At 44.8% G+C, this 27,202-nt stretch overlaps 1 protein-coding gene across 1 annotated transcript in view; it reads left to right on the forward strand.

Annotated features, from left to right (window-relative positions):
* The window catches only part of LOC140203948 (HHIP-like protein 1), a 133,942-nt gene that overhangs the window by 60,269 nt on the left and 46,471 nt on the right, over positions 1-27,202 (forward strand). Inside the window, exons 3-5 of the mRNA XM_072270143.1 lie at positions 2,330-2,473; positions 18,298-18,626; positions 21,180-21,306. Coding sequence (XP_072126244.1) covers positions 2,330-2,473; positions 18,298-18,626; positions 21,180-21,306 — 600 coding nt within the window. The remainder of the gene's footprint in view (positions 1-2,329; positions 2,474-18,297; positions 18,627-21,179; positions 21,307-27,202) is intronic.

Below are 27,202 nucleotides of genomic sequence, written 5' to 3' on the forward strand. Positions count from 1 at the left end.
ACTGTGTGGCTATGCATCCGTGTAGCTTAGAGGAGACAGTGCGAGATTGTCCCTTGAATCCCTTTTAAATCTTTCCTTTCACCTTAAGTCTATGTCCTCTAGTTTTTGATTCTACAGATATTGATAGAAACATAGAAAATAGGTGCAGGAGTAGGCCATTCGGCCCTTCAAGCCTGAACCGCCATTCAGTATGATCATGGCTGATCATCCAACTCAGAACCCTGAACCTGCCTTCTCTCCATACCCCCTGATCCCTTTAACCACAAGGGCCATGTCTAACTCTCTCTTAAATTTAGCCAATGAACTGGCCTCAACTGTTTCCTGTGGCAAAGAATTCCACAGATTCACCACTCTCAGTGTGAAGAAGTTTTTCCTCATCTCAGTCCTAAAAGGCTTCCCCTTTATCCTCAACTGTGACCCGTTGTTCTGGACTTCCCCAACATCGGGAACAATCTTCGTACATCGAGCCTGTCCAATCCCTTTAGGATTTTATACGTTTCAATAAGATCCTTTCTCAATCTTCTAAATTCCAATGAGTATAAGCCTAGTCGATCCAGTCTTTCATCATATGAAAGTCCTGCCATCCCAGGAATCAATCTGGTGAACCTTCTTTGTACTCCCTCTATGGCAAGAATGTCTTTCCTCAGATTAGGGGACCAAAACTGCACACAATACTCCAGGTGTGGTCTCACCAAGGCCTTGTACAACTGCAGTAGTACCTCCCTGCTCCTCTACTCGAATCCTCTTGCTATGAATGCCAGCATACCATTGGCCTTTTTCACCGCCTGCTGTACCTGCATGCCCACTTTCAATGACTGGTGTAAAATGACACCCAGATCTCGTTGCAGCTCCCCTTTTCCTAATTGGCCACCATTCAGATAATAATCTGTTTTCCTGTTTTTGCCACCAAAGTGGATAACTTCACATTTATCCACATTAAATTGCATCTGCCATGAATTTGCCCACTCACCCAACCTATCCAAGTCACCCTGCATCCTCTTAGCATCCTCCTCACAGCTAACACTGCCACCCAGCTTCGTGTCATCCGCAAACTTGGAGATGCTGCATTTAATTCCCTCATCCAAGTCATTAATATATATTGTAAACAACTGGGGTCCCAGCACTGAGCCTTGCGGTACCCCAGCAGTCACTGCCTGCCATTCTGAAAAGGTCCCGTTTATTCCCACTCTTTGCTTCCTGTCTGCTAACCAATTCTCTATCCACACCAATACCTTACCCCCAATACCGTGTGCTTTAAGTTTGTACACTAATCTCCTGTGTGGGACCTTGTCAAAAGCCTTTTGAAAATCCAAATATACCACATCCACTGGTTCTCCCCTATCCACTCTACTAGTTACATCCTCAAAAAATTCTGTGAGATTCGTCAGACATGATTTTCCTTTCACAAATCCATGCTGACTTTGTCCGATGATTTCACCGCTTTCCAAATGTGCTGTTATCACATCTTTGATAACTGATTCTAGCATTTTCCCCACCACTGATGTCAGGCTTACCGGTCTATAATTCCCCAGTTTCTCTTTCCCTCCTTTTTTAAAAAGCGGGGTTACATTAGCCACCCTCCAATCCTCAGGAACTAGTCCAGAATCTAAAGAGTTTTGAAAAATTATCACTAATGCATCCACTATTTCTTGGGCTACTTCCTTAAGCACTCTGGGATGCAGACCATCTGGCCCTGGGGATTTATCTGCCTTTACCACTTCCCTACTAACATGTATTTCCCTCAGTTCCTCCATCTCACTAGACTCTCAGTCCCCTACTATTTCCAGAAGATTATTTATGTCCTCCTTAGTGAAGACTATTGATCTTCACAATAGTCAGGAAAATAGTCCTCAGTAGTTGAGAAAGTGCTGAGAGTGGTACAAGGTAGTAATAATCATTTGGGAAGAGTTCATAAGGATTCATGAAAAGGAAATCATGTTGACAAATTTGCTGAGGTTATAATCAACAAAATAGTTAATGTGCTGTATGGAACTGGGTTGACTCTGGGATACAATTCCACACACACTCATCTTTGCTGCAGTACCAATCCCAGGTCCAGTCACAGAATGGTAGACGTTTTCTAAAATGTCTCCCCACTTGCTCTTCTGGCCGGTGACCAGAAGCAGCTGTAGTGGGCAGACATCCACTCCAGTGGCTCCAGCTTTGATTTTCACCTGGACTGAGCTGGGAAGAGTTAAGTGTTTGGGTGGGGGGGGTTGTTGATGGGGAAAGGGAGGGGTATTTGAAGCACCGTAATATGATTGCAACCTTTTGGGACTTTCCTTTCACTAACTCTATTGCAACCTAACGGGAATCCTTAACTCTTCAGGGTGATCCTGGAGGTGGTGGAACCTGCTTCAAATCACAATGGGGGGCAGCTTCTCTTTGGAGACGACGGGTACTTGTACATCTTCACTGGAGATGGGGGAGGAGCTGGGGATCCCTTCGGACTGTTTGGAAATTCTCAGAATAAGTAAGTTTCATACCATATGCATAACGTGTCTGCGTGTGTATATCGTGTGAGGTGTGCATGTGTGGTGTGCGTTAAGGATTAACTTTATTTGTCAGACATATGTCCAATCCGTGAAGTGCATTGTTTGTGCTGATGACCACACAGTGTGAGGATATTCTGGGGGGCAGCCTGCAAGAGTTGCCATTCTTGTAACACCTCTATAGCATGTCCATAACTCACTAACCCTAAACTGTACATCTTTGGAATGTGTGAAGAAATTGGATTACCCAGAGGAAATAAATGTGGTTACGGGTAGAATGTACAGACTCCTTACAGATAGTGGTGGGAATTGAGCCCGGGTCAAAGTGTTACATTAACTGCTATGCTGCCCAATCTGTGTTTGTGATGACATCTGTACACACACACATGCATATTGGAGTGATATGTGTGGACTGGTGCTCCTTCGAGATTCAGAAACTCCCATTTACCCATCATTTTCTCCTGTTTTTAAGTACTTGTATTGGGATATTCAACTCTTGGAGTATGATGTTGTAGCTCTTTATGAGACTCAGTTGCAGGAGGGACAGAACTGGCAGCTCAGTATTCTGGGGTTCAGTTGTTTTAGGCGTGACAGAGCGGCATGGATTAAAGGAGGAGGAGTGGTGTTACTAGTCAGGAAAAATGTCACGGCAGTGCTTAGTCAGGACAGACTGGAGAACTCATCGTGAGGCTTTATTAGCGGAACTGAGAGAGGTATGACCATGTTAATAAGGCTATATTACAGACCACCCAGCAGTCTGAGAGATTTAGAGGAACAAATTTGCAGAGATCACAGTCTGTTGCAAGGATATAAGGTTGCAATAGTAGGTGATTCATAACTCTCCACATATTGAGTAGGACTCTTGTACCATAAAAGGACTAGATGGAATAGAGTTTGTCAAATGTGTTAGGAAAGTTGCCTTAGTCATTCATAGAAGTCCCAACAAGAGAGTATATGATACTTGATTTACTAATAGGGAATGAGACAGGGCCGGTGACAGAAGTTTATGTAGAGAAACGCTTTGCATTCAGTATTGAATTGAATTAAAAAGGCAAACACGAGGAATTCTGCAGATGCTGGAAATTCAAGCAACACACATCAAAGTTGCTGGTGAACGCAGCAGGCCAGGCAGCATCTCTAGGAAGAACAGTCGACGTTTCGGGCCGAGACCCTTCGTCAGGACTAACTGAAGGACGAGCTAGTAAGAGATTTGAAAGTGGGAGGGGGAGGGGGAGGGGGAAGATCCAAAATGATAGGAGAAGACAGGAGGGGGAGGGATGGAGCCAAGAGCTGGGAAGTTGATCAGCAAAAGGGATATGAGAGGATCATGGGACAGGAGGCCCAGGGAGAAGGAAAAGGCGGGGGGGGGGGGAACCCAGACGATGGGCAAGGGGTATAGTCAGAGGGACAGAGGGAGAAAAAGGAGAGAGAGAGAAAGAATGTGTGTATGTAAATAACGGATGGGGTGCGAGGGGGAGGTGGGGCATTAGCGGAAGTTAGAGAAGTCAATGTTCATGCCATCAGGTTGGAGACTACCCAGACGGAATATAAGGTGTTGTTCTTCCAACCTGAGTGTGGCTTCATCTTTACAGTAGAGGAGGCTGTGGATAGACATATCAGAATGGGAATGGGATGTGGAATTAAAATGTGTGGCCGCCGGGAGATCCTGCTTTCTCTGGCGGACAGAGCGTAGGTGTTCAGCAAAGCGGTCTCCTTGTCTGCATCGGATCTCGCCAATATATAGAAGGCCACATCGGGAGCACCAGATGCAGTTTGTCACCCCAGCCGACTCACAGGTGAAGTGGCGCCTCACCTGGAAGGACTGTCTGGCGCCCTGAATGGTGGTAAGGGAGGAAGTGTAAGGGCATGTGTAGCACTTGTTCCGCTTACAAGGATATTGGTGAGACCCGACGCAGACTGGGAGATCGTTTTGCTGAACACCTACACTCTGTTCGCCAGAGAAAGCAGGATCTCCCAGTGGCCACACATTTTAATTCCACATCCCATTCCCATTCCGATATGCCTATCCACAGCCTCCTGTACTGTAAAGATGAAGCCACACTCAGGTTGGAGGAACGACACCTTATATTCCGTCTGGGTAACCTCCAACCTGATGGCATGAACATTGACTTCTCTAACTTCCGCTAATGCCCCGCCTCCCCCTCGTACCCCATCCATTATTTGTTAATATACACACATTCTTTCTCTCTCTCTCCTTTTTCTCCCTCTGTCCCTCTGACTATACCCCTTGCCCATCCTCTGGGTTTTTTCCCCCCTCCCCCTTTTCCTTCTCCCTGGGCCTCCTGTCCCATGATCCTCTCATATCCCTTTTGCCGATCAACTTCCCAGCTCTTGGCTCCATCCCTCCCCCTCCTGTCTTCTCCTATCATTTTGGATCTCCCCCTCCAACTTTCAAATCTCTTACTCGGTCTTCCTTCAGTTAGTCCTGACGAAGGGCCTCGGCCCGAAACGTCGACTGTACCTCTTCCTGGAGATGCTGCCTGGCCTGCTGCGTTCACCAGCAACTTTGATTTGAATTGGATTAACTTTATTTCTTATATCCTTCACATACATGAGGTGTAAAAATCTTTATGTTATGTCTCCATCTAAATGTGCAATGTGCAATCATAATAATTTATTATTTATAATAAATAGAACAATCAGTGTAATATAGAGTACACTCAAATCAATGTGAGTTCATCAGTTTGATCAGCTGGTGGAAGAAGCTGTCCCAGAGCCTGTTGCTCCTGGCTTTTATGCTGCGGTACTGCTTCCCGGATGGTAGCAGCTGGAATAGATTGTGGTTGGGACGGCTTGGGACCCTAATGATCCTACGGACCCTTTTTACACACCTGTCCTTGAAAATGTCCTGAATCATGGGAAGTTCACAACTACACGTGCACTGGGCTGTCCGCACCACTCTGCAGAGTGCTGTGATTAAGGGAGGTACAGTACCCATACCAGACAGTGATGCAGCCAGTCAGGATGTTCTCAATTGTGCCCCTGTAGAAAGTTCTTAGGATTTAGGGGTCTATACCAAACTTCCTCAACCATCTGAGGTGAAAGAGGCGCTGTTGTGCTTTTTTCACCACACAGTTGGTGTGTACAGACCACGTGAGGTCCTTGGTGATGTGGATGCCTGGTAACTTGCAGCTGTTTACCCTCTCAACCCCAGACCCATTGATGTCAACAGGGGTTAGCCCACCTCCATTCCTCCTGTAATACAACCAGCTCCTTTGTTTTTGCGACATTGAGAGGGAGTTTGTTTTCTTGACACCACTGTGTCAGAGAGATGCTTTCTTCCCTGTAGACTACCTCGTTATTGTTTGAGATAAGGCTAATCAATGTACTGTTGTCGGCAAATTTAATTAGCAGATTGGAGTTGTGGGTGGCAATACAGTCATGGGTATAGTGGGTGATATTTTGAGAGTACAACACTTGTATGTGCCTGTCAGAATAAAAGATAAAGATAACAGGTGTAGGGAACCTTAGATTTCAAGAGATATTGAGGCCTGATTAAGAATAAAAAGGAGATGCGTAGCAGGTATAGGCAGGTGCGATCAAATGGGGTACTTATGGGATATAAGAAATAAGACCGTAAGACATGGGAGCAGAATTAGGCCATTCAGCCCATTCAGTCTGCTCCGCCATTCTATCATGGCTCATCCCGGATCCCACTCAACCCCATACACCTGATTTCTCACCATATCCTCTGATGCCCTGACCAATCAGGAATCTATCAACTTTCTCTTTATATATACCCAAGGACCTGGCCTCCACCACAGTCTGTGGCAGAGCATTTCACAGATTTACCACTCTCTGGCTAAAAAAATAATTCTCCTTACCTCTGTTCTAAAAGGTCGCCCTCAATTTTGAATCTGTGCCCTCTAGTTCTGGATATCCCTACCACAGGAAACTTCCCCTCCACATCCACCTGATCCAGTCCTTTCAATGTTCGATAGAGTTCAGTGAGATCCCCCCCACAGTCTTCTAAATTCCAAATGCTCCTCGTATCTTACCCCCTTCATTCCTGGAATGATCCTTGTGAACCTCCTCTGAACTCTCTCCAATGACAACATGTCCTTTCTGAGATATGGGGCTCAAAATTGTTGACAGTCCTCCAAGTGCGACCCGTCTAATGTCTTATAAAGCCTCAGCATTATCTCCTTGTTTTCATATTCTACTCCCCTTGAAATAACTGCCAACATTACATTTGCCTTCTTTACTGCAGGCTCAACCTGTAAGTTAATTTTTGGGAGTCTTGCACCAGGACTTCTAAGTCCATCTGCACCTCTGATGTGTGAATTTCCTCCCCATTAGGTAATACTCTGCAAGATTGTTCCTTTTACCAAAAAATGCATTATCATACATTTCCCAACAACTGTATTCCATCTGCCACATTTTTGCCCATTGTTCCAATTTGTTTGTCTTGCTGCAATCGCCTTGCTTCCTCAGCACTACCTACACCTCCACCAATCTTCGTATCATCTGCAAACTTTGCCACAAAGCCATCAATTCCATTATCTAAATCATTGACAAACAATGTGAAAAGTAGAACACCATTAGTCACTGGCAGCCAATCAGAAAAGGCCCTTTTCATTCCCACTCGCAGAAGATGCCTGCAGCCCTGTAACAGTCGACAGCTCCATCCCACAGACCTCCCAATATACATATGGCAGTTGTTCGTAAGCTGGAGAGGATCTGTAATGCCAGGAAATGGCACAGAGTCATTTTGATCTGGGTCACTGTTGAAGATAGGAACCGTAACAATTTCTGTACAGTAAATTCCCACTGAAATGTAATCATTAGAGTAAAGTGTCCAAATCCTTGTGAACATAAACCCCATCCGTTCTCATGCAACAAAATATACAACACTTGATGTATATAAATTTGATGTCACAAGCCTTAAGATGTGCTGGGGAAGTCCTGAGATTGCTGATGGGAAATGGGAGAGAGAGTCTGTGACCAGGAAGCGGGGAGACAGCTTCGGAAAGGAAAGAGAATTTATGCAAAGAAGGAAATGCAGGACCAAGGGGTTGATATGAGGGAAATAGTGGGAAGAGGTACATGGGGATAACAAAACAGGAGGAATAATTTGAGAGAGAAAGGGGGAAGGGAAAAGGGAAAACTGCTAAGGGTGCGCAGGCAGAGAAAGGTACTGATTTGGAGTTGATTTTGAGGGAGTTATAGGACGGGAACCATTCTTCTTCTCCCCTGACATCTGTCTCAGTCTATCCATCCTTAAGCCTTGAATTTGCATTGTGAGGTACTGGAACTTAAATCCCTTCACCTACATGCCTGGTTTTAATTTGTGAAAACGAGGCTCATAAATATTTTTAGATGCCATTGGAAACGTGTACCTCGAATCAATGTGGCAGGGGACTGGGGTGGAGGGGACACAGAAATCTCTGAGTTACTATAAATGGTTACTATAGATCTCTGCAGTAAATAATTAAATGCAGTCATGATGCAAAGGGGAAATAGTATAACCAAAAGTGAGATCCAGACACAGCCAGTAAGTCAAAAACAGGACATGTTCTAACCCTCCTGATTCTCCCCAGTGGGATCATCCTTCATGTGTAATATTAGAGTAAAGAATCTCAGTTCTCCTCCTGATTCTCCCATAAAGACCATAAGACGTAGGAGCCATTCGGCCCATCGAGTCTGCTCCACCATTCAATCATGGGCTGATCCAATTCTTCCAGTCATCCCCACTCCCCTGCTTTCACCCCATACCCTTTGATGCCCTGGCTAATCAAGAACCTATCTATCTATTCCTTAAATACACCCAATGACTTGGCCTCCATGGCTGCTCGTGGCATCAAATTCCACAGATTTATCACCCTCTGACTAAAGTAATTTCTCCGCATCTCAGTTCTAAAAGGACGGCCTTCAATCCTGAAGTTGTGCCCTTTTGTCCTAGAATCCCCTACCATGGGAAATAGCTTTGTTGTATCTAATCTGTTCAGGCCTTTTAACATTCGGAATGTTTCTATGAGATCCCCCCCTCATTCTCCTGAACTCCAGGGAATACAGCTCAAGAGCTGTCAGACGTTCCTCATACGGTAACCCTTTCATTCCTGGAGTCATTCTCGTGAATCTTCTCTGAACCCTCTCTAATGTCAGTTTATCCTTTCTAAAATAAGAAGCCCAAAACTGCACACAATATTCCAAGTGCCATCACAGTGCCTCATAGAGCCTCTCCCCAGTGGGATCATTCTTCACATGTAATATCAGAGTAAAGAGTCTCAAGTTCCCTGCTGATTCTCCCCCGGTGGGATCACATGTAATATTGAAGTAAAGAGTCTCAGTTCCCCTCCTGATTCTCCACAATGGGATCATCCTTCATGTGTAATATGAGTAAAAAAATCTCAGTTCTCCTCCTGATTCTCCACAGTGGGATCATCCTTCACGTGTACTTTCGGTGTAAGGAATCTCAGCTGAGAGAGCTTCACATTTTAGAATTATTGACCAAAAATTGATCCAGTTCAGCATTCCTTAAAAATCTCACACCCTATGCTGTGTTTCTGTGACCTCAACCCCTCCAATTCTGGCCTCTGATTCCAGTATCTGCATTCTTGATAGAAAACATGTGGGAGAGAAAAGAAATCTGCAAGGACACAGGGAAATAATGAATGATGTATTTATTACCCTAGGAGTTGGGAGAGACCCAATGGGACATATGACCTCCTGAGTTAACATAAGATCCTGCTTGGCCTTTGAGCAGAGGTTCACTGAAGTAATACAGGGGCCATTTTCCTATATAAGCCCAGTACCCCCTCAAATATAGATAGTTTCTTGCTCATTTAGGTGATTAAAGGATTTGTAAGTCTCTCTCTGTTTGGCTATCCATCCCACAGGATGATGATAGTTCCTTTCAGTCAGTTAGTGGGATTTATACCCCACTCCTCAGAAAGGGACAGCGTATGCATGAATGGACTTTAGGTAAGTAGGGGGTTGCACAGATCCAGACCCACCCTCTCAACATCCCCTCCCGGATCCAGTGGCATGGTGGGGTCTAAGACAGCTTTGAGCGAGTGAAAGGATTTCCTCTGGCTGGGTGGAGACATGGAGAGGAGAGAAGGATTCCAGAACAAGAGGATTTTATCTTAAAATCAGAGATGGGTTATTCCTGAGTGATGAAAGGACATCCCCTCAGATGATTTAGCAACAATCCAGCTATTGAAAATCTAAGAATTTCCTCTCTAGGTTGTCACTCAGCATGTTGTAAGTGGAGCTGCCGTCTCTCAGTGCCTGAGGCCCAGGTTCAGTCCTGACCACTGTGTGTGTATGGAGTTTGTACATTCTCCCTGTGACTGCATCGCTTTCCTCCAGGTGCTCCTGTTTCCTGCCACAGTCCAAAGATGTTCGGTTGTTAGGCTAATTGGCTAGTGTGTGGGTGAGCAGTAGAATCTGGGGTGCATTGATTGAAATGTGGGAAGAATATATAAAAATATGGGATTAATGTAAAGGGGCAGTTTATGGACTTGAAGGGCCTGTTCCCATGCTGCTTCTCTCTTTTATTCCATGACTAAGTTGTGTAACTGAGCTAGGGTTACAGTAAAGAGGCACCAGAGATATCAGTGAACAAACATGCAAAGAACTTTTCTTGTTTTACGGAGGGATTGAAATGCACCCCCCCTTTGGTCCTAGACTCCCCCACCATAGGAAACATCCTTTCCACATCCACTCTATTGTTCATTTGGTTTCAATGAGATCCCTCCCTCATTCTTCTAAACTACAATGAGTGCAGGCCCAGAGCCATCAAGCGCTCCTAATATGTTGCCCATTCATTCCTGGAGTCATTCTCTTGAACCCCCCGTGAACCCTTTTTAATGTCAGCAAAACTGCTCACAATACTCCAAGTGAGACCTCACTGTGCCTTATGAAGCCTCAGCATTAGATCCTTGTTTTTATATTCAAGTCCTCTCAAGATGAATGCGAACATTGCATTTGCCTTCCTCACCACCGACTCAACTTGCAAATTAACTTTTAGGGAATCCTACATGAAGACTCCAACATCCTTTCCATTTCACTGGTCGGACACTAGAAATACAGAATGGGAAAGGCAGAGTTATTGAGGGCATTGTTGCTGATCAATTGGGGTCATGGGGCATGCTTTCAACAGAGTGCCTCTGGCCTGGTTGCTAGTTTTCTCCCAACTTGAGAAAAGTGAATGGGGTGCAGTGGGTTAAGCTAATAATTCACTCTCTGACTGGGATCTCTCTTCGAGCTCCTTCCAGTGTTGGGGGAGGATGCCCAGGGCAAGCCAAGCCTCCTGCTGTTCCCGCACCTCAACAGCAACCCAACATCAAACCTTCGCAACTCCAGAGCCAAGCAATTAATCTCCATGGCAATGAGGGTTATGTCAAAGGAGGCCAGTTATCTGCTGTTTCAAATGGGAAGAATGAAAACAAAACCAATCATTGCTCATGGTGTGTGCTTCATGAGAAAACCCTTCCTTCCACCACAGCGACTTCCATCTCTGTCATTCTTTTCTCCTGTTTACAGCTGCCTTTCGATTCAGATTTCATGTACAAATTTTGCTTTCAGCTAACCAGAGGGGCCTCTGCTCTCTGCCACCACTCTCACTGTTGGCTGGCACACTTCACCCTTTCTGTTGTAGTGTGTGCCAAATGAAGGCCATCAACAATCTCAGATGCGTCCAGGGTACCTTTATGTTGTGTTTGAACATGGGAACACTGTGCTAAGCCTCCTCTTGCCAATGCCAACACAGCAATAAACATGCAGGTACTAGGCTCATGGGCCTGAAGGAACCAGTTCTCATTTTATTCACATTTCAGAATGGGGTTTGTCCATTTTACTCACATTTCAGAATGGGCTTTGTCCATTTTATTCAGATTTCAGGATGGGCTTTGTCCATTTTATTCAGATTTTAGGATGGGCTTTGTCCATTTTATTCACATTTTAGGATGGGCTTTGTCCATTTTATTCACATTTCAGAATGGGCTTTGTCTGTTTTATTCGCATTTCAGAATGGGCTTTGTCCGTTTTATTCACATTTCAGAATGGGCTTTGTCCGTTTTATTCACATTTCAGATTGGGCTTTAAAAACGCAAACACGAGGAAATCTGCAGGTGCTGGAAATTCAAGCAACACACGCAAAAAATGCTGGTGAACGCAGCAGGCCAGACAGCATCTATAGGAAGCGGTACAGTCGACTTTTCAGGCCAAGACCCTTCGTCAAGACTAGCTGAAAGAAGAGATAGTAAGAGAATTGAGAGTGGGAGGGGGAGATCCGAAATGATAGGAGAAGACAGGAGGGGGAGGGATGGAGCTAAGAGCTGGAAAGTTGATTGGCAAAAGGGATATGAGGCTGGAAAGGGGAGAGGATCATGGGAAGGGAGGCCTAGGGAGAAAGAAAGGGGGAGGGGAGCCCAGAGGATGGGCAAGTAGTATAGTGAAAGGGACAGAAGGAGAAAAAAAGAGAGAGGGGAAAAAAAAGAGAGGGGGGGATAAAAAGGGACCTGACGCAGGCTGGGAGACAGTTTCGCTGAACACCTACGCTCTGTACGCCGGAGAAAGCAGGATCTCCCAGTGGCCACACATTTTAATTCCACGTCCCATTCCCATTCTGATATGTCTATCCACGGCCTCCTCTACTGTAAAGATGAAACCACACTCAGGTTGGAGGAACAACACCTTATATTCCGTCCGGGTAGCCTCCAACCTGATGGCATGAACATTGACTTCTCTAACTTCTGTTAATGCCCCACCTCCCCTTTGTACCCATCCCTTATTTATTTATTTGTTTGTTTATTTATTTATTAATTATGATTTTTTTTTCCCCTTTTTATCTCTCTCTCTCTCTTATTTCTCTCTCTGTCCCTCTCACTATTAACTCCTTGCCCATCGTCTGGGCTCCCCTCCCCTTTTCTTTCTCCCTAGGCCTCCTGCGCCATGATCCTCTCCCCTCCTGTCTTGTATCCCTTTTGCCAATCAACTTTCCAGCTCTTAGCTCCATCCCTCCCCCTCCTGCCTTCTCCTATCATTTCGGATCTCCTCCTCCCACTTTCAAATCTCCCACTAGCTCTTCTTTCAGTTAGTCCTGACGAAGGGCCTCGGCCCGAAACGTCAACTGTACCTCTTCCTATAGATGCTGCCTGGCCTGCTGCGTTCACCAGCAACTTTTATGTGTGTTGCTGTTTTTTTTAAATGGGTTCTACTGGGTTTCTTTGTTTTGTAGCTGGCTGTTAGGAGACAATTCTTAAGGTTGTATATAGTATAGATACTTTGATAATAAATCTACTTTGAACTTAATGAAGACAGCACAGTAGAGAATGTACAAATACTCCACATATCAAATACTCCCCAAATGCTAGTTTGGCAAAAAGTCTTTCTGCACAGCCCCATCACACACTCCCAGGGCAAGGACAGTATGGGTTAGATACAGAGTAAATCTCCCAATCAAAGCACTGACGGGCAAAGATGAAGGTAAGGTACTTCTCCCAACCTTGGTCTGAATTATACATGGAAATTGGGACAGGAATCAGTGACATTCTTGGTTTGTTTTCCTAGTGTCACCTTGTCCACTGTCCACTTCTGTACAGTCAAGGGCAATAGATGTATGGGAACACCCCTCACCCGTGTCATCCTATAAGCCAGAGGCAGGGTGAGCCTTGGAAACAACTGATGTCAACATCAGTCATTCAAATGAGGGCTGAATTAATATGCTATCCATCCACTAGGCATGTGTTTTGATTAAAGATTAGCTTTATTTGTCACGTGTGTGGAAGCGTACAGTGAAATCAGATCAGTAAGGATTGTGCTGGGCAGCACGCCAGTGTCTCCATGCTTCAACGTAGCATGCCACAACTCATTAACCCTAACCTGTGCGACTTTGGAAAGTGGGAGTGAACCAGAACACCTGGAAAAAACCCATGCGGTCATGGGGAGAATGTACAAACTCCTTACAGGCAATGGTGAGAATTGACCCTTGATCTTACCACAGGCGCTGTAAAGTGTGGCACTAACCGCTACACTACCACGCTGCCCGTAATAGCACATGTTCACATTTATCCTATTAGTGTCTCGTGATGTACAGATTATAGCACATATTGTTCACCCTCATCCTATCAGTATCTCTTGCTGTACAGATTGCAAATTTTCATCTGCACTGTTCTTATGCACACTCTCAGGACAGAGACTAAAGTTCCCCTTACCTCAGGGCATTCCCGATTCACCTTGCAGCAAATGAAGTACAGTTTGAAATGTGGAAGAAACATGAGCCAACTTGCTACAGCAAGCTCCTGTGAACAGTAATCCACAGTAAAAATATGACTTACTTTAATAGGGTTGATAAACTTTTTAAGCAGGGCATGTTGTGATACTCATTTGGGCTGCCGTCAGTCTGTCCTTATGAATTATAATGGGAGGGGAAAAGGCATGTAAAAAGGGCAATGTTACCATCATCACATGGGGATTTCATAATACTGTTAGATTAGGAGAATCAGGTTGATGCTGGATCCGAAGAGAGGGAATTTGTAGAATGCTTACATGATGCCTCTCTAGAGCAGTTTGTGGTTGAACCCTTTAGAGAGAGGCAATTCTGGATTGGGTGTTTTGTAATGAACCAGATTTGATTATGGAGCTGAAGGTAAAGGAACCAGAGTGATGATAATATGATAGAATTCACCTTGCAGTTTGAGAGGGAGAAGCTAAAGTCAGATATATCAGTATTACAGTGGAGTAAAGGGAATTACAGAAGCATGAGTGTGGAGCTGGCCAAAGCTGATTGGAAGGGAACACTAGCACGGATTATGTCAGAGCAGCAATGGCTGGAGTTTCTGTGGGCAATTCGGAAGGTGCAGGATTGATATGTCACAAAGATTAAGAAGTATTCTAAAGGGAGGATGAGATAACCGTGGTTGACAAGGGGAGTTGAAGTCAGCATAAAAAGAAAAGAGAGGTCAAAAATTAGTGGGAGGTTAGATAATTAGGAAGCTTTTAAAAACTAACAGAAGGCGACTAAAAAAGCCATAAAGAGAGAAAAGGTGAAATGTGAAATAGAGCTAACCAATAAAACAAGAGGATATTATAAGTTTTTTTTCAGATATATAAAGAGTAAAAAAGAGGCAAGCCAATCACAGGAAAAGATCTGCAGATGCTAGACGCCTGCTGCTGAAGGGTGTTGGCCCAAAACATTGACTGTACTCGTTTCTATAGATGCTGCTTAGCCTGCTGAGTTCCTCCAGCATTTTGTGTCTGTTGAAAAGCGAGGCAAGAGTAGATATCAGACCACTGGAAAATGATGCTGTAGGGGTAGTAATATGGGACAAAGAAATGGCGGAAGAACTTAATAGTATTTTGCATCATTCTTCACTGTGGAAGACACTATCAGTATGCCAGAAATTTGGGAGTGTCAGTGGGCAGAAGTGAGTATTGTTGCTACTATTAAGGAGAAGGTGCTTGGGAAGCTGAAGAGTCTGAAGGTCAGTAAGTTACCTGGAACAGATGGACTATACCCCTTCTTAAGAAGTGTCAGAAGAGATTGTGGAGGCATTGGTAATGATCTCTTAACAATAACTATATTCTTGAGTGGTTCAGGAGGAATGGGAAATTGAAACTGTCACTTCACTCTTTAAGAAAGGAAATTATAGGCCAGTTAGCCTGATGTCAGTAGTTGGGAAGATGTTGGAGTCCAGTATTAAGGATAAGGTTTCAGGGTACTTGGAGGCACATGATAAAGTTAACCAAAGGCAGCATGGTTTCCTTAAGGGGAAATCTTACCTGACAAATTTATTGAAATTCTTTGAGGAAATAACAGGCAGGATAGACAAAGGGGAGTCAGTGGATGTTGCTTACATGGATTTTCAGAAGGCCTTCGACAAGGTGCTGCACATGAGGCTGCTCAACAAGATAATAGTCCACAGAATTATAGGAAAAATACTAGGATGGATAGAGTATTAGCTGATTTGCAGAAGGCAAAGAGTGAGAATAAAGGGAGCCTTTTCTGGTTGGCTGCCAGTGACTAGTGGTGTTCCACAGGAATCTGTGTTGGGATCACTTCTTTTTACATTGTATGTCAATGATTCAGATGATGGAATTGATGGCTTTGTGGCCATGTTTGCGGACAATACGAAGACAGTTGAAGGGGCAGGTAGTGTTGCAGAACCAGGGTGTCTGTAGAGCAACGGTTCCCAACCTTTTTTGCACTGCAGACCGGTTTAATATTGACAATATTCTTGCGGATCGGCCGACCCGGGGGGGGGGGGGGCGGGCGGGGGGGTAGGGTTGCCAATGGACAAGAGTAGCGGTCAAATACGTTGTGTTTACCCTGAGAAAGACTACACTGACCATGAAGCCTTGCGCGGGCACCTGTGTGCACATGCGTGTACGTGCTGATTTTTTTCTACAAGTAATTTTAGCGATTCTGGTCGGGGGGGGGGGGTAATCACGACCGGAATATAGGTGGTAAGTGGCTAATACACTCAATTTCATTTCTAAAAGGGTTCATATAACGAATTTAATAATAAACACACGGAGCATATTTTCCTTGCATGAATATAGTCAATTATCAGGGGAGGACAGGGGAGCCTGAAGTAAGTGTTGAACGAACTTCCAATAGAAGTGGTAGAGGCAGGTTCGATATTATCATTTAAAGAAAAATTAGACGGGTATATGGACAGGAAAGGAATGGAGGGTTATGGGTTGAGTGCAGGTCGGTGGGACTAGGTGAGAGTAGCGTTTGGCATGGACTAGAAGGGCAGAGATCACCTGTTTCCATGCTGTAATTGTTATATGGTTATATAAGTCACTTATAAGTCAATACCATCATAACATTTTAAGTAATGTTTGGATATTAAACACACAGCACATATTTTCCCCGTATGAACATATAAAATCATTGCAACACAGCAATATCGCTGAATCAGTGGGAGCCCTGGGCTTGTTTCCCTGCAACAAGACGGTGCCATCGAGGGGTTGCTGGGAGACAGCGGTACTCGAAGGGGGTTCCTTATGTCCAGTCTATTCCGCAATTTAGTTTTCGTTGCATTCATTGCAGAGATATGTTGGAAATGGAAGCAACATTTTCAGTGCTTTCATGGCTATCTCAGGATAGTTAGCCTTGACTTTGATCCAGAATGCCGGCAGAGATGTTATGTCAAACATACTTTTCAGCCCGTCGTCATTTGCAGGCTCGAGGAGTTGATCCTCTTCTGGCGCTGACATGGATGACGCGTGCATAATGACCTCGCATGCGTTCAAGCTCAACAGTGGGCGTGACAGGGAATGAGGAAAGGTGCAGCTGGCTCATATCGCCAAATCATATAATTTCCTCGCGACCCGGTAGCACATGCTTTGCGGCCCGGTGGTTGGGGACCGCTGCTGTAGAGAATGGACAAAGAACTGGCATTTGGGATATGGTGTAGGGAAGTGCATGGTTGTACGTTTCAGTAGAAGGAGTAAAGGTGTAGACTATTTTCTAAGTGGGGAGAAAATTCAAAAATCCAAGGTGCAAAGGGACTTGGGAGTCCTTGTGCAGGATATCGTAAAGGTTAATTGGCAGGTTAAGTCTGTGGTATGGAAGGCAAATGCAATTCGGGCATTCATTTCAAGAGGACTAGAATATAAGAGTAAGGATGTCCAGTTTGAGGCTTTATGAGGCATTGATCAGACTGCACTTGGAATATTGTGAGCAGTTTTGGGCCCCTTACCAAAGAAAAGATATGCTGGCATTGGCGAGGATCCAGAGGAGGTTCACGAGAATGATTCCAAGAGTGAGTGGGTTAACATGGGGGGAACGCATGATGGGCCTGTACTCACTGGAGTTTAGAAGAATAAGGTCAGGGGGAGGAATCCCATTGAAATCTATCAAATATTGAGAGAATATTGAATATAGAGTGAATGGGCAGATTACGTTTCCTATAGTGGGTGAGTCTAGGACCAGAGAGCACAGTTTCAGAATATAAAAACGTTCAGTTAAAACCACAATGAGGAAGAACTCTTTAGCCAGAGGGTATTGAATCTGTGGAATTCATTTTAGCAGACAGCTGTGGAGGCCAAGTCACTGAGTATATTTAAAGTGGAGGTTGATGGGTTCTTGATTCGCCAGAGTGTCAAAGGTTACAGGGAGAAGGCAAAAGAAGGAAAATAAGAGGGATAATAAATCAGCCATGATGGAATAGCGGAACAGACTCAATGAGCCGATTGGCCTAATTCTGCTTCTGTGACTTATGGTCTTATGGTCTTATTTTATTTATCACATGTACTGAACATCGAAACATTTAGTGAAATTTGTCACTCACATTAGCAACCAATGAAACCTAAGGATGTACTGAGGGCGGACCATAGCATAGCCACAATGCTTGGCAGAACAACTCAGAATACAACATCAGCAAAAGGAGTCCCACGAGTCCCGTTTGAACCTCCCACCCACACACATACACAGTATTCCAATCCCAGAACAGGCTGTGTCCAGCCCCCAGCAGACTCTCAGACTCAGAGCTCAGGAGAGGTAAATATTTAACCCATCAGGGAACTGGGGACTATGGGTAACTGGCACAGGAGAGGAAATGAGACCAACATAGGTCAGCCTTGATCATATTGAATAGCAGGGCAAGCTTGAGAGGCCGAGTGACCTACTCCTCCTATTTGCTTATGTTCCGGATCAAGAGATGAGTGAGTCAGTCAGGAGATCGAGCAGACATCAGTAATATAACCCTGGCGATATACCACTGCAACACCAGCCAGTGGCAGGGACTCCATAGTAAGGAGCGTGCTACTCACAGGCTTCTTGTCCATCCCCCACCCCAATTCCCTTTTCCCCACTACCCTAACACAGGTCATCATTACTGGGCAAAGTGCTGAGGATCGACGTGAACCACAACGATCACGGACCCCCGTATCGCATCCCCCCAGATAATCCGTTCGTGGGGGAATGGGCAGCGAGGCCTGAAGTCTATGCCTACGGGGTACGGAACATGTGGCGCTGCTCAGTGGACCGGGGTGACCCGGTGACCGGCACCGGGAAGGGGCGACTGTTCTGCGGTGACGTTGGCCAGAACAAATACGAGGAAGTGGACATTATCCAGAAGGGAGGCAACTACGGTTGGCGGGCCAAGGAAGGCTTCTCCTGCTATGACAAGAAACTTTGTGCCAACTCCTCCCTCAGTGAGTCACCCTGATTCTGCCCCCACTACCTCCCTTGGATTGTGTCAGCCAATCAGTCGGATGCAGATTGGGAAATATGAGATTCTGAAGGTTCTGGAAATCCAATGCAACACACACAGAATACTGTAGGAACTCAGCAGGTCAGGTGGCACCTAAGGGAGAATAAATAGCCGAAGTTTTGGGTTGAGGCCCATCAACAGGATTGGAAAGGAAGGAGGCAGAAGCCAGAATAGATCGGGAATGGCACTATTCTTGACCAGTTGGATGAGTGAGTTGCTTCAGTACAGATGATATCAGTGTCAGCCAGTGAGTGAAAAGCAGGGGCAACCTTAGAGATTATTGATGTCAGGGGCCTGACAGCAGTACAGCAGGTGCAGGCTCTTTGGCCTAAGATATTTTGTCAGCTTTTTAACCTATTCCAAGATCAATGTAACCCTTCCATCCCAAATTGCCCATAATTTTTCTATCATCCATGTGCCTATCAAAGGGTCTGCCTCTACCACCCCCCCAGGAGTGTGTACCATGCATTTCCCACTCTCTGTGTTTATTTAAAAAGACCTGTGATATTCCCCCTATGCTTTCCTCCAATCACTCCTAAATTACCCTCTCTGATGAGCCATTGCTGCCTAGAAAATGGCACTGACTCTCCATTCTACAGAAAAGTCTCCTCTTCATTGCAGGATTATTGCTTTTACTTACAAGTGACAAATATTTTAACCAATTGTTTCCTTTCTTGATGGGGCCAGTAATGTTCATATCTTATAGCACCTTTCTCGTTGCCCTACGTAACCCAAGGTGGATGTACTCGAGGATAGATTGACTCTCTCCATGACCTTCTCCCCCCACGTCAACCCCTAGGTAGAGGTTGGGTGGGCATGGGTTGTGAAGGAGGTTAAGCTGTCATCAGGCAGTCACTTGATCACGAAGAGTCCCTGTGGTCTTCTCCTTCATAATTCATGTTCACAAAGATCACCCATGATTCCTAGTGATCACTGACACTCCTTTGCGTTTGTGTATGTATAACAGTATCTGTGTGTCACTATAGAGGATACATTCAGCCAGAGACTCATTCCACTGAGATGCAACACAGAGTGTCATAGGAAGTCATTCCTGCCTGTGGCCATCAAACTTTACAACTCCTCCCTTGGAGGGTCAGACACCCTAAGCCAATGGGCTGGTCCTGGACTTATTTCCTGGCATAATCTACATATTACTATTTAACTATTTATGGTTTTATTATTACTATTTAATTATTTATGCTGCAACTGTAATGAAAACCAATTTCCCCCGGGATCAATAAAGTATGACTATGACTATAAGAGCTCCAGAGATTCATCACCCTTTGAGAAAGGACATTTTCTACACCCCTCACTTTTAAATGCCTGGCTCCTTATTTTGTAGCCTCGTCCCCTTGTTCATCACTCTCTCACTGGTAAAAACATCTCAGCATCTACCCTGTCAAATCCCCTGCTTGAATAAGGTCACCCTTCATTCTTCGAAACTCCACGGGAAGCAAACTATCAAACCTCTTGATAGTTCAGCCCTCTCCTCCTAGGAATTAGCCAGATGAAGTTCTGAAGAAGGGTCTCGGTCCAAATCGTCAACTGTTTGTTCATTTCCATAGATGCTGCCTAACCTGCTGAGTTCTTTCAGCATTTTGTGTGTGTTGCCTTTGGGTTTCCAGTACCTGCAGAATCTCATGTTGTAAAGTTGAGAACCTATTTTATTGCAGACTTTCTCCTGTGTAAGATTAGCTAGCTAGGTGGCTTTCCTTTGGACTGCTTCCAATGTTACTACGTGCTTTTACTTTAGGTAAGGGGACTTAAACTGTGCTTGATGCCCCAGGTGTGGTCTCACCAACACCCTGCACCTGGAACAGTCTCCTCAATCCTAAACTCAAATCCCTTGCAATGTTGTTTGCCTTCTTAATGACCTGTTGGACCTGCCTGCAACAGACTGTGGTTTATGTACTAAAACACTTAGATCCTTTTCCATTGCTTCCTGTCATTCTCCCTCCTGTTCCCTTCCTCAGTCCTTCCTCCCTCCATCTCACCCACAACCTCCTACTCACCCTCCTGTACTTCCCTCATTTCTAAGTTCATATCCTCCCACCTTCACCCTCTCTCTTCTGTACAACTTCCTCTCTCATTCTGTCTCCATCCCCTCTCTTTCATTTTATATCTTACTCTCTACCTTCCTTCTCCCTGTCTCTGCCACCCCTCTCTCCTCCACTCCCTCCTCACCCACAACCATCCTTTTCTCTCATTGTGGGTATACTGTGTTGGCGCTGGAATGTGCAACAATATCTGTGGACTGCCTCAAACATGCTTTTCACTGTCTGATTTGATATACATGTGATAAATAAACCTGAATCTCTGCCTTCTGTATGCCCCTCGTTCACTCCTCAACCCCCCCCACCCCAGCTCTAGCCCACCCTCTCTACCCCCTCTCTAACCTCTCCCAGTCCCCCTCCCCCCAGTTCCCCCTTTCTGCCTCTCTCCCTTTTGGGTGGATTTGACTCTTGATTCTTCTTTCTTATGTTTTGTCTTCCAGATGACATCCTACCAATTTTTGCCTATCCTCACAAGTTGGGCAAATCGGTGACAGGTGGTTATGTCTACAGAGGCTGTGAGATGCCCAACCTCAATGGGCTTTACATCTTCGGAGACTTCATGAGCGGGTAGGTTCTCCCCTTGTCCACCGTTCACTATTGGGACCAGGTGGACCAGTCAGAGAATCAGTGGAAGGGGCAATTGAGCCCATCCTGACTGTACTAGATCAAACTGGACTTTAGGTTAAGCCGAACACTGTGCTGACCCTTTTGTCATGGCTGCTGAAGAACTATCAGGACTTTACCCCTCCATTACCCCATCTTCTCCAGAATGGCCACTGACTCACAGCTCCAGTGACATGGGCTCACTTCTGACCTCTGATGCTGACTGTGTGGAGTTTGCATGTTATCCCTATGACTGTGCATTTCTTCAGCGTGCTATAGTTTCCTCCGAAGTAACATTGCTCTAGTGGGTTGGTGGGTGTGGAATCTGGGATGAGGTGAGTTGTTGGCAATGTGGGGAAAACAGAGAGAGGAAATTAGTGGAGAATGATATTTCACTGAGCCAGCATAAGCACAGTGGGCTGAATAGTCTCCTAACTCATGAGGAAATGTGAAAACAATGGATATCAAGTGTTGTATTCATTATTGAGGGATGGTGCAGAGTACACCAGTAGGCCAGCCTGCAGGATACTCCACAGATAATCCTGCTTGTACAGTATGTGAACCCCTTCCATGGGGGAGTGGCTAACTGTGTGGCATAGGTTAACACTATTAACCATCCTCCCTTCTTGGGGGGAGAAAGAAAAACTAGGTATGTACTTCTTGTCTATAAAACTGCATTGAAATTATAGTCACTGAAATTGAGCGATTCAGTTCATTTTACCCATAGCGTGTAACTTTTTCTTCTTACATAAGCATAAAAAATGCCAACATTATAACTGTCTTTTTCTTTGTTTTTAACAGTCTCCCTCTCTCTTCCTTTTCCCCAATTGTTTTTTTTTAAAGAACAGTCTCATTTTGTGCAACGTTTTCAATGTTAGAACACTTTTTTAAAAACTAATGGAGGTCAGAGTAGATTACCTGAACACTCCAGCAAAGTGAGAGGATTATTCTATCTCTTTAGTCACTTGCCCTAAGCTATTAAGCTATGGAGTATATCTCTGTGGTGGGACAGATAAATGACCATATCTGGTACAGGTTCCTGGGACTGTTGGAGCAGATGGAGATTCTTGAGCAGTTGCATCCACCTCAGGTAACTGGTTCTTATCAAGGGATCAGGCCACTCTATTTCTTCGTCAACCTTTCACGGACTTTTCCACCTGATTTCACCTTGTGATGTTCTGATCACAAACGATCATGGTGCACGCTGCCGGATTATTGTTCCTTTGGTGAAGTGGTCTGAAACCCAAACAGCTTCACCACTCCTGAGCAGCAGCAAAGATTTTGCTCTGTGTCTGAGATCATGCATGCTCTTTATTTTCTCACGTTGTGTTGTCTCAAACATTTTCACTTTGTCTAGGTCTGGTAGGTGAGGTTGGAGAAGGGAAGAAGGAAAGGGCAGGCTTGTTCTCAGTCTCTGGCCCATTCATAGTTCTGGTGGACTGTAGCCATTCACAAGAAATGTGGAGCGTTAAGCTAGCAGTGCGTTGTGGGGGTCTTTTGCCTTCAGTAGGGGACCCACTGCTCCATCAGCTTCTCCATTTGCCTGTGGGTACCGTGGACTGCTTGTCTGCTGTTTGAACTCATAGTCCCTAGCAAAGGCTTTGAATTCTGAGCAGCTGAATTGTAGACTATTGTCTGATCGTGTCTCTGGTATACCATGGTGAGCAAATACAGCTTTCAGATGTTGAAAAATTTATTTATTTACCGGATGTGGGTGTCGCCAGCTAAGCTGGCATTTATTGCCCATCCCTAGTTGCCCTGGAGAAGGTGGTGGTGAGCTGCAGTCCCTGAGATACAGGTACATCCACAGTGCTGTTAGGGAGGGAATTCCATGACTTTGACCCAGTGACAATGAAGGAACGGCGATATGTTTCCAAGTCAGGATGGTGAGTGACTTGGAGGGGGATTTCCAAGTGGTGGTATTCTCAGGTATCTGCTGTTCTCGTACTTCTAGGTGGTAGTGGTTATGGGTCTGGAAGATGCAGCCTTAGGAACTTTGGTGTGTTTTTGCAATGCATCTTGTAGATAGTACACACTGCTGCAACTGTTCGTTGATGGTGGGGGGATTGAATGCTCGTGGAAGGGGTACCAATCACGTGAGCTGCTTGTGGTGTCAAGCTTCTAGAGTGTTGATGGAGCTGCACTCATCCAGGCGATAGGCGAGTATTCCATTACACTCCTGACCTGAGCCTTGTAGATGGTGGACAGGCTTTGGGGAATCAGGAGGTGAATGACATGTACAAGATTCTTAGCCTTTGATCCTCTCTGGTAGCCACGGTGTTTATATGGCTAGACCAGTTCAGTTTCCTGTCAATGGTAACCCCTAGGATGTTGGTAGTAGGGGATTCAGTGATGGTGATGCCACTGAATGTCAAGGGACGATGGTTAGAGCCTCTCTTGTTGGAGATGGTCATTGCGTGGCACTTGCATGGTTCGAATGTTACTTACCACTTGTCAGCCCAAGCCTGAATATTGTCCAGGTCCTGCTGCATTTGGGTGTGAACTGCATTTCAGGTACTGTATAACTGCTACTGAGGATGTAGACAGCTGGGCACCTCAACATTCCATGAATAATAATCCACAGTAAGAAGATATTTGTCTCTTTTCATTTCGAAAATGTCTGTGTCTGCAATTTGCCATGGAAAGTCTAGGAATTTTGTGGGACAGGGAGATTCATCATGATATTTATTCAGTTTTCTGTATGCTTCACATTGTTTTACATAATCTCCCAGCTGTGTGCTCAGACCAGTCCTCCACACAGATTGCCTTGCTCTTAGGTAACGTTGTTTGATGCCTTGATGTCTCTGGTTAATTTGACTGATGATTTTGGCATGCATAGAATTAGGAATGACGAGTGTGGAGCCCTTTAGCAGCAAACCATCAAGAATGGTGAGTGTGTCTCTTTCAAGCCAGTAAGGTTTGTATTCAAGAGCTCTCTGGATCAGCTAGCCATCCATGCTCACTGTAATACTCTGGTTGAGAACATGCTTTATTGTATTACTACAGTTACACTGTTGGGTATTTTATTTTTTGCAGATTTTTTGTAAAACACAGTTTTCTCTTAATCGAATATTACAGTCCAGTACTTTGTTTCTGTTGAGATAATTTGTCATTTGATTAACTTGTATCAGCCATTCAGGTTTGTCTAGATAATATTCTCTCCAATGGGATGCCATGGAACATTCAGGAGAGATTGACAGCATCCAGTTTTTAGGAGAACGTTAGTTTTTGGGGGGGGGTCTCTTTTGCTGGAGATGGGGGACGGTGAGGTGACGAGCACAACGGAAGACGCACACAGGACCCCGCCCAAATGACAGACCCCATTGTAAGAACTTCCTTGTGCAGTTAAATGGTTCTGTGGAGGAAGTGCAAACACTTCTGAGTTCGCCAGTTAGTTTGTAACAGACTTCAAGGAAAGTTCAAATCATGTCTGGTGCCCTGCACACAGAACGTGGATTCAGCGCCTTGAGTAATTAAAGCGAAGCACATGACTACGCAGCAATGAGCTCCAACATTTATATACACATTATACACTATTTTAAACATAATGGGCCCTTTGTCTGTTAAAGTAGAAATATTTGTAAATATACTTCCACTTTAAGTTTATACCTGTGTAAGTTCTGTTATTTCCTGGGGAAATGGAACTTTTGCATGGGGCAGTATTTATACAGCATTCACCATAATTTTCATTAACGCAACAGAACATTCCAACTGACCTGTTTGTGTTGGACCCGAATCACACCGACCCTAGAAATGTTTGTTTATTGGAAATAACTGTCTCACCGTTACCCATGCTACCACCCAAACAGGACCCACTGCAGCTGGCCTACTGACACAACCAATCGACAGATGACGCAATGGCCACTGCTCTATATACTGTCCTTACACATCTGGAGAAGAAGGATCCTTATGTGAGAATGCTGTTCTTGGACTACAGATCAGCATTCAACACCATAATTCCATCCAGGCTCAACAGGAAGCTCAAAGACCTCGACCTTCACCCTGCCTTGTGTAGCTGGATCCTGGATTTCCTGTCAGATCGCCAGTAGGTGATAAGAGTGGGCTCCCTCACCTCCACCCCTCTGCCTCTCAACACAAGAGCCCCTCAGTGCTGTGTACTAAGTCCCTTTACTCCCTATATACCTGTGACTGTGTCACCACCCAAGCACCAATCTGCTAATTAAATTTGCCGACGACACTACATTGATTGTCCTTATCTCAAATAATAACGAGGTGGCCTACAGGGAAGAAGTCATCTCTCTGACACAGTGTGTCAAAAAAACAACCTCTTCCTCAATGTCGCAAGAACAAAGGAGCTGGTTGTAGATTACAGGAGGAATGGAGACAGGCTAATCCCGATTGACATTAATGGATCTGAGGTTGCAAGGGTAAACAGTTTTAAGTTCCTTGGCATCCACATCAGTGAGGAACTCACGTCGTCTGTACACAACAGTCATGTGGTGAAAAAGGCACAGCAGCGCCTCTTTTACCTCAGATGGTTGAGGAAGTTTGATATGGGCCCCCAAATCCCAAGAACTTTCTACAGGGGCACAGTTAAGAGCATCTTGACTGGCTGCATCACTGCCTGGTATGGGAACTGTACCTCCCTTAATCACAGGATTCTGCAGAGAGTGGTGTGGACAGCCCAGCACATCTGTAGTTGTGAACTTCCCATGATTCAGAACATTTACAAAGACAGGTGTAAAATAAGGGCCCGAAGGATCACTAAGGACCCAAGTCACCCCAACCACGATCTATTTCAGCTGTTACCACCCGGGAAATGGTATGGCAGCATAAAAGCCAGGACCAACAGGCTCTGGGACAGCTTCCTCCACCAGGCCATCAGACTGATTAACTCACACTGATTTGAGTGTACTTCTATGTTACATTGACTGTTCTATTTATTATAAATTACCATGATTGCACATTGCACATTTATATGGAAACAAAGATTTTTACTCATGTATATACTTTATAGTCGCTAAACAATTGGTACTAGAATGTACAAATGTACAATCATCACAGCGATATTTGATTCTGCGCTTCCCACTCCCTGGATTACAAATATTAAATATTAAAAATAGTAACAATTAATAAATATTAAAAATTTTAATTATAAATCATAAATAGAAAATAGAAAAATGGAAAGTAAGGTAGTGCAAAAAAAAAAACCAAGAGGCAGGCCTGGATATTTGGAGGGTACGGCCCAGATCCGGGTCAGGATCCGTTCAGCAGTCTTATCACAGTTGCAAAGAAGCTGTTCCCAAATCTGGCCGTACGAGTCTTCAAGCTCCTGAACCTTCTCCTGGAGGGAAGAGGGACGAAAAGTGTGTTGGCTGGGTAGGTCGTGTCCTTGATTATTCTGGCAGCACTGCTCCGACAGTGTGCTGTGTGAAGTGAGTCCACGGATGGAAGATTGGTTTGTGTGATGTGCTGCGCCGTGTTCACGATCTTCTGCAGCTTCTTACGCATGTGAAGGATGCAAGAAATAAAGTCAATTCAATTCATTGCTGAGTCATGTGGCTGTTAGTCAGAGATAGTTAACGAGCCTAATTTGTTACAAGCCATGGTGAGAGGGTTACACACAGTACTGTATGACTTTGCTCCGATTAATTTTTTTTGATCTCTGAGCAAATTTTGTCTAGTTTACTCTGTGATGCAGGAAAGCTTTCATATACCTGAGCTAAGTAGATGTTGATATCTTCCATGAGGGCGGAGTCAGCTTCTGTCTACTCACTTTTGCATGGCATCCCCGACAAAGTGTCTAGTGTTGTGAAAGATTTGTTTGGGGCATGGTTCAGTATTGCATGAACATCATTCTGAATCTTTGCAGATGTGGAGGTAAGTCATCCAAGTGATT

Source organism: Mobula birostris, chromosome 10 (genome assembly GCF_030028105.1).
Source record: "Mobula birostris isolate sMobBir1 chromosome 10, sMobBir1.hap1, whole genome shotgun sequence".
Classification (NCBI taxonomy): domain Eukaryota; kingdom Metazoa; phylum Chordata; class Chondrichthyes; order Myliobatiformes; family Myliobatidae; genus Mobula; species Mobula birostris.